Below are 12,018 nucleotides of genomic sequence, written 5' to 3'. Positions count from 1 at the left end.
TTAAATCTGAAATATGCATATTTTGACATTTTTATCCCCTTGACTTCCTATTCGTCTCTACGTGGAAAATATAATCATTCGTTCTGACTCTCTTCCGGGTCTTTAAAGCAGCAACCTTTCTCCTCGTAATGAGTACAATATCGGGCAATTGGCATTGGATAAAAAATGTTTTAATTTGGTATTGTAGAGTATAAGGTTATAGCAAATGTATTGTATGTTTTCTAAATGAAGTGTGTAGATTTATGTATTTGTTTTATCTTACTCTTTTCGGATCATAAATTATGTTATTATGCTGCGTTCATTGGTTATTAATTTATAGGAATTTAATTATGTTCTTTAGTAAGAATATGGTGATATGTGTCATTTATATTGCACTGGTTATAACCTTAGCTTTTATATTGAGCCTGATAGAAAAATACAGCATTCAGATTCGTTTTCGTAATACATGGTGGTATACCGCTGGGAAAAAGTACAAGTCGAATATCGCGCCTAATGTGGAGCACAAAATAAACGAATGCACGATAAGGGTGAAAGAGACGCTTTATGGTTTCGTCCGTCTAGGCACTCACACATAGAGCCCGCTGCTTTTGTTCTGTCTCTCTCGATCATCTTCCATTCTCTTTGTGAAACAATTATGCGAAGCTGAATGTGCATTAAAACATTGGGGATAAAAAGGCGCAATATGGAGATTTAGAAATGGCTAATCTGGTGAGTAATCACTGTATGTACATGTATGGCACAATATAATATTACCTCAGGTTATACACGATTCTTCTACCTCTCTCAACTTCAGCAAACATCCTCACTATTTTATTGCGCATCCAATCCGCAGTGAATCTTGTCTGAGCATTGAATCGTTACCAATCAGACTAAAGCAATTTTTACTCCTATTCTCGTTAACGGAGTGCGTTGCGGCTGGTGAGCCTCAGGTATGTATTAACTGTATCTTTGATCGGTTCGGCAGAATGTTTGGAAGGGGTATAGATGAAGCTGGCGGGTGAAAGGCCCCTACCCCTATCGTGGAGATCACTGTTATGTGTCATATGTATAACCTAAAATTTCAGACGTGTAACTTTGTAGAATACGGTTATACCAAAAAATTATTGAAACTAATTTTTCTTGCATTATAAAATTTCCAACAAAAGTAATTATATTATAATCGAATAATTATTGTTAAGTAACATTTGATGAGACATTTCTTTGATCTATTAATATAAATGCGTTTCATACTACCTATATGCAAAATTTGGTAAGGTTTAAAAAAAGAAATTTGTATTAGATGAGTATGTATGTTATAACATGAAAGTTTCTTGTTTTTGAAGAGTGAATCTTATTTCTTTTAGCGTATGATTTATTTGGTTTTATATCATATCAGATTGCACAAGTTGTAACAACGTGAATAGAAAATATTCAATATTACAATGAAATGTTATTATGAGGTGCTAGAGGTAGCACGAAATGCTACCGATGATGATTTAAAGAGGTCCTACAGAAAATTAGCATTAAAATGGCATCCAGACAAAAATTTAGATAATCCAGAAGAAGCAAAAGAACAGTTTCAACTTGTTCAACAGGCATGGGAAGTGTTAAGTGATCCACATGCACGTACTTGGTATGATGATCACCGTGAAGCTATTTTAAAGGGTGGTATTGGGGAAGATTACAAAGATGATTCTATTGTTCTAACACCATTTTTCTCAACTACATGCTTCAAAGGATATGGTGATGATGAGAAAGGATTTTATGCCGTTTATCGTAATGTTTTTGACAAATTAACAACTGAAGATGCAGAGTTTACTAAGGAAGGTGATTCGGATGAAGAAATTCCACGCTTTGGAAATTCACAAAGTTCATATGAAGAAGTTGTACATAATTTTTATGCATATTGGCAGAGTTATAATACAAAAAAATCCTTTGCGTGGTTAGATCCTTATGATATAAGAGATGCTCCAAACAGACGTGTTGTTCGACTTATTGAAAAAGAGAATAAAAAAATTAGAGAAAAAGCTAAAAGAGAAAGAAATGAACAAGTACGAAATTTAGTTGCCTTTGTCCGTAAACGTGACAAACGAGTACAGGCTCATGCTGTGAAACTAGCTGAACGTGCTAAAGAAAACTTGAAGAAAGCACAAGAAAAAGTAATACAACAACTATTAGAAAGAAAAAAGCAATTGGGAGAACATAAAGAATGTGAATGGACTAAATTTTCAAATATAGAAGCTGAACTTAAAACTATTGAAGCTCACCTTGCTAAAGAATTTGGTGAAAGTTTATCTTCTGAAGAGGACACAGCTGACGAGAATGCAGTAGATGATAATACTTTGTACTGTGTAGCTTGTAACAAAATATTTAAAACTCAAAAATCCTTTATAAATCACGAAAACTCTAAAAAGCACAAAGATAATGTTATTGCAATGAAAATATCTCTAGAAGAAGATGACAAAGAATTTGAAAGTTTTGAAGATAGTGATGTCAGTCAAGAAGGAATAACTCTAGCTGTAGGACCACAAATGGATGATTTTTATGTTCTACCTCAAGTAAATGAAAAAGACAATGAATGTGCAACTTCTGAAGATGAACTCATTTCTGATCAAGAAGAAGAGAAAGTTTCACAACCTAAAAAGATAAAGAAAAAGAAAAAACAAAAGAAGAATGTTCAAAATCCATTAACAGAAGAAACTAGTGATGAAGAAGACAGAAATGTCAATGAGGATATATTTTTATCAAAGAAACAACGTAAAAAGCAGCAACATAAAAAAGCAGTGCTAACTAAAGTTTTAGAAGCTAGTCAACTGAAGTCTAATGATAAATTAGAAGCTACTGAGGAACAAACAAAAATGGGAATAGATGCAGCTGAATTACATCCAGATAATTTAGACATAAATACTACAAGCAATAGTAAGGTGAAATCTAAAACATCTAAAAATTCCAAAAAATTGAATAAACAAGCAGCAGGAAAGGAATATGAAACTAAACATAAGAAAAGCTCACAGATAACTGAAGTTTCAGATTTGGCACATTGTTGTGTAACATGTAAAACTGAATTTCCAAGTAAAAATAAATTATTTGAACATTTAAGAAAAACAGGACATTCTGTACATATACCAAATACCATGAAAAATGAAAGAAATTAAGAAAACTCGTAAAAAACAAAGAAAACAGTAACAAATATGGTTATTGATAACAAGAAGCAACATACATACTATAGATTAGTTTACTGTAATTATTTTAAGAAATGTGATAGATATTCACTTAATAAATTTATCCCAGAAATTATGATGTGTTTGGGGTCCTTATACTATGTCCATACCTTGTACAATTTAAAACTTTAATGAAAAGATTTTGATGTTGATGTTAGACAAATATCATAGTTCTAGTAATATTACATTTGATCTTATATAGGATATAAATAGAACTTTATACAATCCCTAAGATGTTTTATATACCAAATAGTTAATATTTTCACTCTTATGTTTTTTAACATACTCAACTTTTATATGCCAAAAGGTTCATATACTCATTTGAAAATGAACAAATTTTTTAAATGAATGAATTTTTATACTAAAATTTTTCAGGTAAAGAACAGTATCAATGTGATCATTAGGCATGAATAGTGTTATTCATTGTGCTGCTTATCATAGGTAAATGTGAAACGACTTTAATCTTCTTCTTGTTTCAGTTTCTTGTTTAAAATAATGTGATATATTTTTAATAAAATCAAGAAAATTGTAATTTTTGTAGTACTATGAAAATAATTCTTGCGTAGATGATAGTAATAATTAAACTTTTGAAGGTGTGCAGTTATGGCTACAAAAAAATTAGTTTATCCTGCGGCTAATCGCAACAAGGATCCGATACTCTCAGTTCTTCAAAAATATATTCCAAGTGGTCAAGATAAAATTTTTCTGGAAATATCATCTGGTTCTGGACAACACATAGCTCACTTTGCACGTCACTTTCCACAAGTGACTTTTTATCCATCAGAATACGAACCAAGTTTGCTACACAGTATTTCAGCATATGTAAATGAGTTTGAAAATGTAAAGCAGCCTTTAAGAATAGATATTACAATCAATTTTTGTAATTGGGGTAATGGTACTTTTACAGAAAATAGCATTGATTACATATATAATGCAAATATGATGCACATTTCTCCTTATGAATGTACTATTGGATTATTTAAAAATGCAGGCAAGTTATTAAAAGATAATGGTTTCCTTTTTACATATGGCCCATATGCTATAGATGGACAAATAATACCAGAAAGCAATATCAACTTCGATAAGTCTCTAAAATTTCAAGATCCAAATTGGGGTCTGAGGGATATTAGAGATCTGAAAAAGTTAGCTGAAGAAAATAGCATTAAGCTAATAGATATTTTTGATATGCCAGCAAATAATAAAACTATCATATGGAAAAAGTACTAATTAATATTTAAATTGCATTAAAATGAATAACATAAATATAAGCATGATTCACAAATAATAAAACATTATGTAAAATTTAACATACACTGTCAGTTATATATTATTGCAATGAATGTTCATAATATTCACATTTATATGTTTTACTTTAAGTATAGATTTATAAACAATATAATATTTATATTATAAATATATTGTAAAATTTTGATAAGCAAAAATTACATTAAAATTAAATTTGAAGTATTATCGCATTTGAAAAAAATCTATGTCTTCTAATCCTTCTGGTAAGTAACACAATCCAGATTCATCTTTTTGTTTCATATTATAGTTTTTACCATATCCTAAAATAATATATACACATCATTTTATATACTTTGAAACTATGTTTTAAATAAACACGTATTTGTTTAATATAATTACCAATATTTTTCATCAATTTTGTTGGAGCATTTCTTAAAGGCAGTGGTACCCCTGGTTGAGGACCTTTATGTTCAGCAACTGTTCTTTGAGCAGCTTTGAGTGCATCTTCCATTAATCTAGATTTAGGAGCTCTTGCTAAATATGTTGTACATTGCGCCAAAAGAACATCACACTCGGGCATTCCAATCATTTTACAAGCATGCATTGTATGTACAGCAATTCCTAAAAATAATTTTTAGAATGATTTCATTGATCAACTGGTTTAATTTTATAAGCAATAAATATCCATTTGACACTACCAAGAGCTTTTGGGTCCTCCAAACCAATATCTTCACATGCCATCCTTACTAATCTCCGTGCAATATAAACTGGATCTTCGCCACCTAATATCATCCTAGTTAACCAATACAAAGACGCATTTTCATCACTTGCTCTAACCGACTTATGTAAAGCAGAAATCATATCATAATGTTGTTCGCCTTTTTTATCATACAACATATGGCTCTTCTTAATACTTCCTTTAATATCATCCAATGTAATTGTAACAGGACCAGCTAAAGTTTCCTTTTCAGTTGGTACTTTACATTGAATTGCTAATTCGAGACCACCTAGTGCTATTCTAGCATCACCATCGCAAGTTTCTGCCAACCATTCTATAGTAGGTTCATCAATAATAAATTTTGGTATTTCTTTATTGTCCTCTACGTTTTTTATTGAACTGAATACTATTCCATTTAATGAGGACACAGCTTCATTCAATATAGATATCAAATTTGGCACAGTTAGTTTTTCTAAAACAATCACTCTGCACCGACTTAAAAGAGCAGAATTTAAACTGAAGGAAGGATTTTCTGTTGTTGCTCCAATTAGTCTAATGGTTCCAGATTCAACATGTGGTAAAAATACATCTTGTTGAGTTTTATTGAATCTATGTATTTCATCCATGAATACTACTGTGCGTCTTTTAAATTTCAATTCATTAGATGCTACAGTAATAACTTCTTTTATTTCCTGAACTCCCACCATTGCTGCAGACATTTTGATATATCTTATTCGATTATTTGAATTATTTTTACATATGGATGCTATAACATTTGCTAAGGAAGTCTAAAATGAAATAAATTTGGATTTATTAAAAATATAATAAGTATCTGTTAGACTTTTCAGTTGTGTCAACATTAATAAAATTTGACAATATTATAATACGATTTGTTTTGATCATTGATTATGATTTGAATAAAATAATTAATTATATCATCCTAATGTCTCTATATAGGGTATCCTAGAAAGGTGTGTACAGGTACCGGATGGTTCCTCATAATACGCATGAAAAAACATAAAATTATATTTTTTAGCTTGAGACTTGGTTTTTGATAAAATCGAGTTTGAAAAATCGTATTGTACATACACAGCTGACATACAATTCGTAAAATGGCGTATATCGCCTATAGCCACAAAACCATATGTACGAAGCAAATTTTCAAATTTGATTTTCTCAAAAACTAAATCCCACACAACAAAAAGTTATTCTATATTTTTTCACATCTTTTTTATGAGAAATGACCTGGTGTCTGCTTGTACATATCTTTCAGGGACATCCTGTATATTGTAGATAAAAATAATAAATAATAGATAAATATATCAATAATTTGTATTCAATAATGTATATATTCCAACAATTATCTAAGTCAATTTTTTAGAAAAGTATTTTATATGAAAAAAGCATAATTCAATCCTTTTAATTTACATATAGCAATTTTGTACTTTTTGTCATGTATTTTGTAGCCACTTGAAATTATTACACAACATTCTTGATAAATACCTTCCCACAACCAGGTGGGCCCCATAAAATTATGTTTGGAATTTCAGATTTTTGTAATAGTTGAAAAAGCACACTGGATGGACCAAGAATATGTGTTTGCCCAACATATCCTGAAAGTGATGTGGGCCTCATCCGTTCGGCAAGTGGAATATGATTGCCCCCAATTGATTTTTTAACTTCTTTACGTGTGTCAATCTAAAAATTATTATTATTCATGACTTCTTGTTAAGTGATTGATAATATAAAAAAAAAGTTATATAAAAGTTAATATATCTACATTGTCATTTGATGAAATTTCAGAATCCTGACTATATGTATTTAGTGAAGATGATTCTGTTATATTATTACTTCTATTTGCTATTCCTAAATTATTCCTCTTGCTTTTTATATTTTTCAATTTATTTAATTTTCCAGTAGGACTTTCATTTTTGTAGGAAGTTGAAGATTCACTGCTGACTGATTCATTTAAAAACAAACATCTACTAGCATGACTTTCTATTACTGCAGCTGAAAATTCTTTGGAACAAATGGGACATGTGATTTTATCACTATTCATATTTAAATCTGCAACAAACATATTTATATCAATGCGTCGTATAATTGTTACATTGATTAATTGATATAACAATAATTAGTAAATATTGTTTATTATAAATCGAAGAGCTCATCTATAATAATTTTAATATATATCATTTTTAAACGTTTTCTCACTTTATAAAATAACTTGTACAAGAGAGTGTACCGTATGATGCGCAGAATGAATAACGAAAGGTATTTTCGGAGACGATACCGTTATGTTATGTTGTACATAGCTCTCCAAGCTTTTTTCAAGAACTTGGTTTGTGTTGAAACCAATGGTCGATTGATGACGTTGTCGACGTCGACGCTAAGTTTCGAGTTGGATTCGAGAAGTGTTCAAAGAAAGTTTCCAGTTTCTCTTCACTTTTCCAAACCAGTAAACTCGAGACTACATAACATAGATATTACAATAGTACTCTAATTACAGTGAACTTGTGCGATGTTACTTATTCGTCGTAAGCGTGCAAAACCTAATATTTTGACTAAACAATCGCAAGAGCAAAGCGCCAAGTTTGATTATTATGAGCATATTCCAGCCAATTGTGCGAAAAATATTCAAGAAACTGAAGTAATAAATTTATTTAAAATTAGAAACATGATACGTGTATTTAATATAATTTAAAGCTCTTTATAAAGTCATTCTATTTTATTTATTTAATATCTCTACATGTTTGTTAAAAAATGTTTACGTGAATTAATTTTCATTTCTTATGTGTTATTTAAATCATTCTTGTTTAGTTTAAATGTATTTATGCGGATATAATGAGATATTTTGTTTACATTCACGTTATAGTAGTAATAACTTCTTTATATTTTTATAGAATGATGACACTTTTACGAAGTGTGAAATGACGGAACCACTGGTAACTACACGAACACGAATTAAAATAAATTTTGAAATTGATTTAATTTCAATTATTTTATTAATAATGGGAATTTTCACTCGGCTTTACCGTTTAGAAGAACCTCGCAGCATTGTGTAAGTTACTTTTATCATTTTTAACAATACCTAAATATAATTTCATTAAAAATATACGATTTTCGAAAATTAGTTTTTATACTTTTAAATGTTTTTAGTTAAGTTGTTTCAAAGTGATTATTCTATCGCGCAACAGATGTAAACTTTTTAAAATCTTTTAAAAGATTTGATTTTTCTAATATTCATTAGATCTAGCATTATTAATTAAAATTTGTAAAAGATTTATTTTCACTACATAATCAAAGATAAGTATTATCTTGTGTTTTTTTAAAACAGATTTGATGAGCTACATTATGGAAAGTACGTGGGACTTTATATGAAGAAAACGTTTTTTTTCGATTCGCATCCTCCTTTGGGAAAACAACTTATTTCCGTGGTAACATATTTGGCGGGATTCGACGGGCAATTCAAATTTGATAGAATTGGAAGCCCTTATTTGGATAATGTTCCTTTGTTCGCATTGCGATTAGTACCCGCATTATGCGGTAGTTTATTAATTCCAACGACATATCACTTAATTTTAGAATTGGGTTTAAAACAATGGACTGCAGCATTAGCAGGAATATTACTATTATTCGGTAATTTATTGTATTTTCACTATGACAAACTTTATGAAACACTAATTTATTTAATCACAATCATTCTTGTTAATATTTCAGATAATGCTCTTTTAACTCAATCTAGATTTATTTTGATGGAAAGTATTCTATTACAATTCTCATTATTTGGATTAATATGTATTATGAAATTCAGAAAAGTAATGGATCAGCCACTGACTTTATCATGGTGGATATGGTTAAGTTTGGGAATTGCGAGCTTAACATGTGCATTATGGTATGTATAACAAAGTTGTTTTTAATTACGATAACCATTTGCACTAATAATTAAATATTTTTTTGTTTCAGTGTAAAATATGTTGGCTTATATTCATTGATTCTTGCATTGTCCTTAATTGCTTATGATTATTGGACTCTAATATCAAGGAAAACTTTGTCTAGCACAGTGTTGTACATGCATCTTATATTGAGAATCATTGTAGTGTTGAGTGTAATTTGTATCATTTATTTAACTGTATTTTATATTCATTTATCAATACTCTCTAAGGCAGGACCACATGATTCTGTGATGACAAGTGCTTTTCAAGCAAGTTTAGAAGGTGGTCTTGCTAGCATTACAAAAGGTCAACCATTAGAAGTGACTCATGGTTCACAAATTACTTTAAGACACACTTATGGACGAGCTTGTTGGCTTCATAGTCATAATCATATGTATCCATTAAGATATCCAGATGGTCGAGGTAGTTCACATCAGCAACAAGTTACATGTTACTCCTTTAAAGATGTCAATAATTGGTGGATTGTGAAAAAACCAGGAAAAAATGATTTAGTTGTTACTAAACCTCAAGAACCAGTAAAACATGGTGACATAATACAGTTAGTACATGGAATTACAAGTAGGGCATTAAATTCTCATGATGTTGCAGCTGCAATGACACCTCAGAGTCAGGAAGTGTCTTGCTACATTGATTATAATGTATCTATGCCAGCTCAAAATTTTTGGAGAGTTGAAATTGCTAACAGAGACACCATTGGAGACGTTTGGCATGCTATTCAAAGTCAAGTGCGTTTAATACATGTAAAATCAGACTATGCATTAAAGTTTAGTGGAAGACAATTACCTGATTGGGGTTTTAATCAACATGAGGTAGTAGCAGACAGATTAATAGATCAGACAGATTCCATATGGAATGTTGAAGAACATAGGTATACTAAAAATGAGGATCAGAAACAGAGAGAAAGAGAATTAATAAACGCTGAAATGATTCCACTGCAAGCTACGAGATTGAGCTTCTGGGAAAAATTTTTGGAATTACAAATAAAAATGTTCTTTAGTGGTCAGGAGGGACAAAATAGTCATATGTATTCCAGTGATCCTTTAGATTGGCCACTGATGTCTAGAGGAATTGCATATTGGGTTTCAAATGAAAGTAACGTAAGTCAAATTTTAATGTATTTATATACACAAATTAGTTGAGTTTGTTATCATCTATTAATAACACACTTTGTTTTAAACATATTCTGTTCATCACAGGCACAAGTATATCTTCTAGGAAATATAGTAATTTGGTATTCAGCTACAGTCTGCATGATTATATATTCCATTCTATTTGTGTTTTATATATTACGAAGAAGAAGAATGTGTTTTGATATTACTGACACAGAATGGAATAAATTTTCTAATATTGGAAGTATTCTATTAACTGGCTACCTGCTACACTTATTACCATTTATGTTCGTTCAAAGAACTCTTTTCCTTCATCATTATTTACCAGCATTCATTTTTAAGTTATTGCTTACTGCAGCAACAATAGAACATTTATATTATTTAATTGAGTATGTTCAAAACTTATATTATGATATATATATTATGAATATAATGAATATAAATTATTTTATTAAACTGTATTAATCATGTTTTACTCTTACAGAACCCGATATCAGAAAAATGTTTTAGTACATACATTAAGAGTCATGACTGTTGTCTGGATAATTTTTATTATATATATTTTTAAAGAGTTTTCTCCACTTAGTTATGGAACAACACATCTAAGTGCCAAGGAAATTGTAAGTTTGAGATGGCGAGATACATGGGATTTTATTGTCCATAAAACTTAAAGAGATTCTTAAATTTAATATATCTGTTATAAGTAAATATTGATAAGATAAGATTTGTGTATCTGTATTAAAAAATTTCTTATAAAGTGTGTCAAACATATTGAACATGTTAAACAGTACCACATATTTCTACGACGTTCCACTTTAAACAATTTTTTAGTACAGATTGTGTATTCAAAGTACTGTACAATATATATATATTTATTATTTTGTATATTTGTTATAATTATAAATGTATAATTGATATATAGACTGATTATTTTCTTTAAAGTATATATAATAAATAAATAAATTTAAGCTGAAATCTATATTTATTCGAATCAAGGATATTATGTAAAAACTGAGGAATATTACGTTATGCTGCTATGGGTATAGAAAAACTTGTTTTCGAAATTTCCCACATCTTCACTACCTCAAAGCACAGCCGCCTTAAATCGCCACTTCATTACATATTCTTCTTTTATATAACATAAGATATTGTAATGTACCCTAAAAGTAAAAACACATTTTTCCTGTAATAAAATATTAATATAATTTTTGTTATTAATACTTATAATATGTTTAATTTTATATTAATTTGTATAATTAGATTAAAAATTGTTTAAACACTTAAATATTAGTTATTTATTTCAACACATGTTCCCCCGGGCTTACAAAGAAGGGAAACAAAGAATTGTTTCATTATTCGCACAAATCGATAAGCGATTATAACCGAATGTAAGTAATATAAGATTTTATAAAGTCATGTTATTCAAATTTCAAGTAAGTCTATAATTATGCTACTAATTATGCTAATGAGTTTTTGAATTACTTTACTTTTTCATCATTTTGCATTTTAAATTCCGGATCTATGAAAACGTAGTACTTTTGTTTACAATGTTAATCATTGAAGATCTTTTTTTACTAGTTTTAAAATATGGTAATTGTAAGAAATAATATATTACTCAATTTACAAACAAAAAATTTATTTACTATTAATAAAATTGTATTATTTTCATGATGACTTCATCAATATCTAGTCTTTAGTAGAACATTCGGGATAATTCTTGAACTACTAAATGTAAGGAGAGCATGTAGTACGCTGATTGGTCTATACATTAGGATCTTCTTTGCTATTGG

The 12,018-nt window shown here is 29.4% G+C and overlaps 4 protein-coding genes across 11 annotated transcripts; 3 read left to right on the top strand and 1 right to left on the bottom strand.

Annotated features, from left to right (window-relative positions):
- The first annotated feature begins 536 nt into the window (after positions 1 to 536).
- Positions 537 to 4,495, top strand: LOC144472376 (methyltransferase-like 26). 3 transcript variants are annotated; one of them, XM_078185408.1, is made up of 4 exons: positions 537 to 708; positions 794 to 929; positions 3,576 to 3,641; positions 3,794 to 4,495. In XM_078185408.1, the coding sequence occupies exons 3-4, from the start codon at positions 3,607 to 3,609 to the stop codon at positions 4,425 to 4,427; spliced, it is 669 nt and encodes a 222-aa protein (XP_078041534.1). In that variant the 5' UTR covers positions 537 to 708; positions 794 to 929; positions 3,576 to 3,606; the 3' UTR covers positions 4,428 to 4,495. The 3 variants fall into 3 exon arrangements, with proteins under 3 accessions (XP_078041534.1, XP_078041535.1, XP_078041536.1); XM_078185409.1 differs by lacking the exons at positions 537 to 708; positions 794 to 929 and adding an exon at positions 950 to 1,144; XM_078185410.1 differs by lacking the exons at positions 537 to 708; positions 794 to 929 and adding an exon at positions 3,387 to 3,507.
- On the top strand, positions 1,112 to 3,134 carry LOC144472373 (dnaJ homolog subfamily C member 21). Its single transcript, XM_078185397.1, has 2 exons — positions 1,112 to 1,249; positions 1,344 to 3,134. Exon 2 carries the CDS (start codon positions 1,422 to 1,424, stop codon positions 3,132 to 3,134), a length of 1,713 nt encoding a protein of 570 aa, XP_078041523.1. The 5' UTR covers positions 1,112 to 1,249; positions 1,344 to 1,421.
- An 82-nt stretch (positions 4,496 to 4,577) lies between the features above and the next one.
- LOC144472375 (ATPase WRNIP1) lies at positions 4,578 to 11,878 on the bottom strand. 4 transcript variants are annotated; one of them, XM_078185407.1, is made up of 7 exons: positions 11,716 to 11,878; positions 11,254 to 11,388; positions 6,944 to 7,230; positions 6,667 to 6,861; positions 5,144 to 5,951; positions 4,845 to 5,066; positions 4,578 to 4,765 (listed from the first exon to the last, which is right to left on the bottom strand). In XM_078185407.1, exons 3-7 carry the CDS (start codon positions 7,220 to 7,222, stop codon positions 4,668 to 4,670), a joined length of 1,602 nt encoding a protein of 533 aa, XP_078041533.1. In that variant the 5' UTR covers positions 7,223 to 7,230; positions 11,254 to 11,388; positions 11,716 to 11,878; the 3' UTR covers positions 4,578 to 4,667. The 4 variants fall into 4 exon arrangements, with proteins under 4 accessions (XP_078041533.1, XP_078041530.1, XP_078041531.1 ...); XM_078185404.1 differs by lacking the exons at positions 11,254 to 11,388; positions 11,716 to 11,878 and adding an exon at positions 7,378 to 7,610; XM_078185405.1 differs by lacking the exons at positions 11,254 to 11,388; positions 11,716 to 11,878 and adding an exon at positions 7,409 to 7,610.
- Rt (Protein O-mannosyltransferase rt) lies at positions 7,567 to 11,312 on the top strand. Of its 3 annotated transcripts, none has more exons than XM_078185394.1 (7): positions 7,567 to 7,700; positions 8,067 to 8,224; positions 8,501 to 8,802; positions 8,884 to 9,058; positions 9,130 to 10,216; positions 10,316 to 10,617; positions 10,713 to 11,312. In XM_078185394.1, the coding sequence occupies exons 2-7, from the start codon at positions 8,094 to 8,096 to the stop codon at positions 10,897 to 10,899; spliced, it is 2,184 nt and encodes a 727-aa protein (XP_078041520.1). In that variant the 5' UTR covers positions 7,567 to 7,700; positions 8,067 to 8,093; the 3' UTR covers positions 10,900 to 11,312. The 3 variants fall into 3 exon arrangements, with proteins under 3 accessions (XP_078041520.1, XP_078041519.1, XP_078041521.1); XM_078185393.1 differs by having other exon boundaries at positions 7,660 to 7,813; XM_078185395.1 differs by lacking the exon at positions 10,316 to 10,617 and having other exon boundaries at positions 7,660 to 7,813.
- Positions 11,879 to 12,018: the final 140 nt, after the last annotated feature.

Source organism: Augochlora pura, chromosome 7, assembly GCF_028453695.1.
Source record: "Augochlora pura isolate Apur16 chromosome 7, APUR_v2.2.1, whole genome shotgun sequence".
Taxonomy (NCBI): Eukaryota; Metazoa; Arthropoda; class Insecta; order Hymenoptera; family Halictidae; genus Augochlora; species Augochlora pura.
The sequence above is the reverse complement of the archived record's forward strand: the minus strand, read 5'-3'. Positions and strand labels throughout refer to the sequence as shown.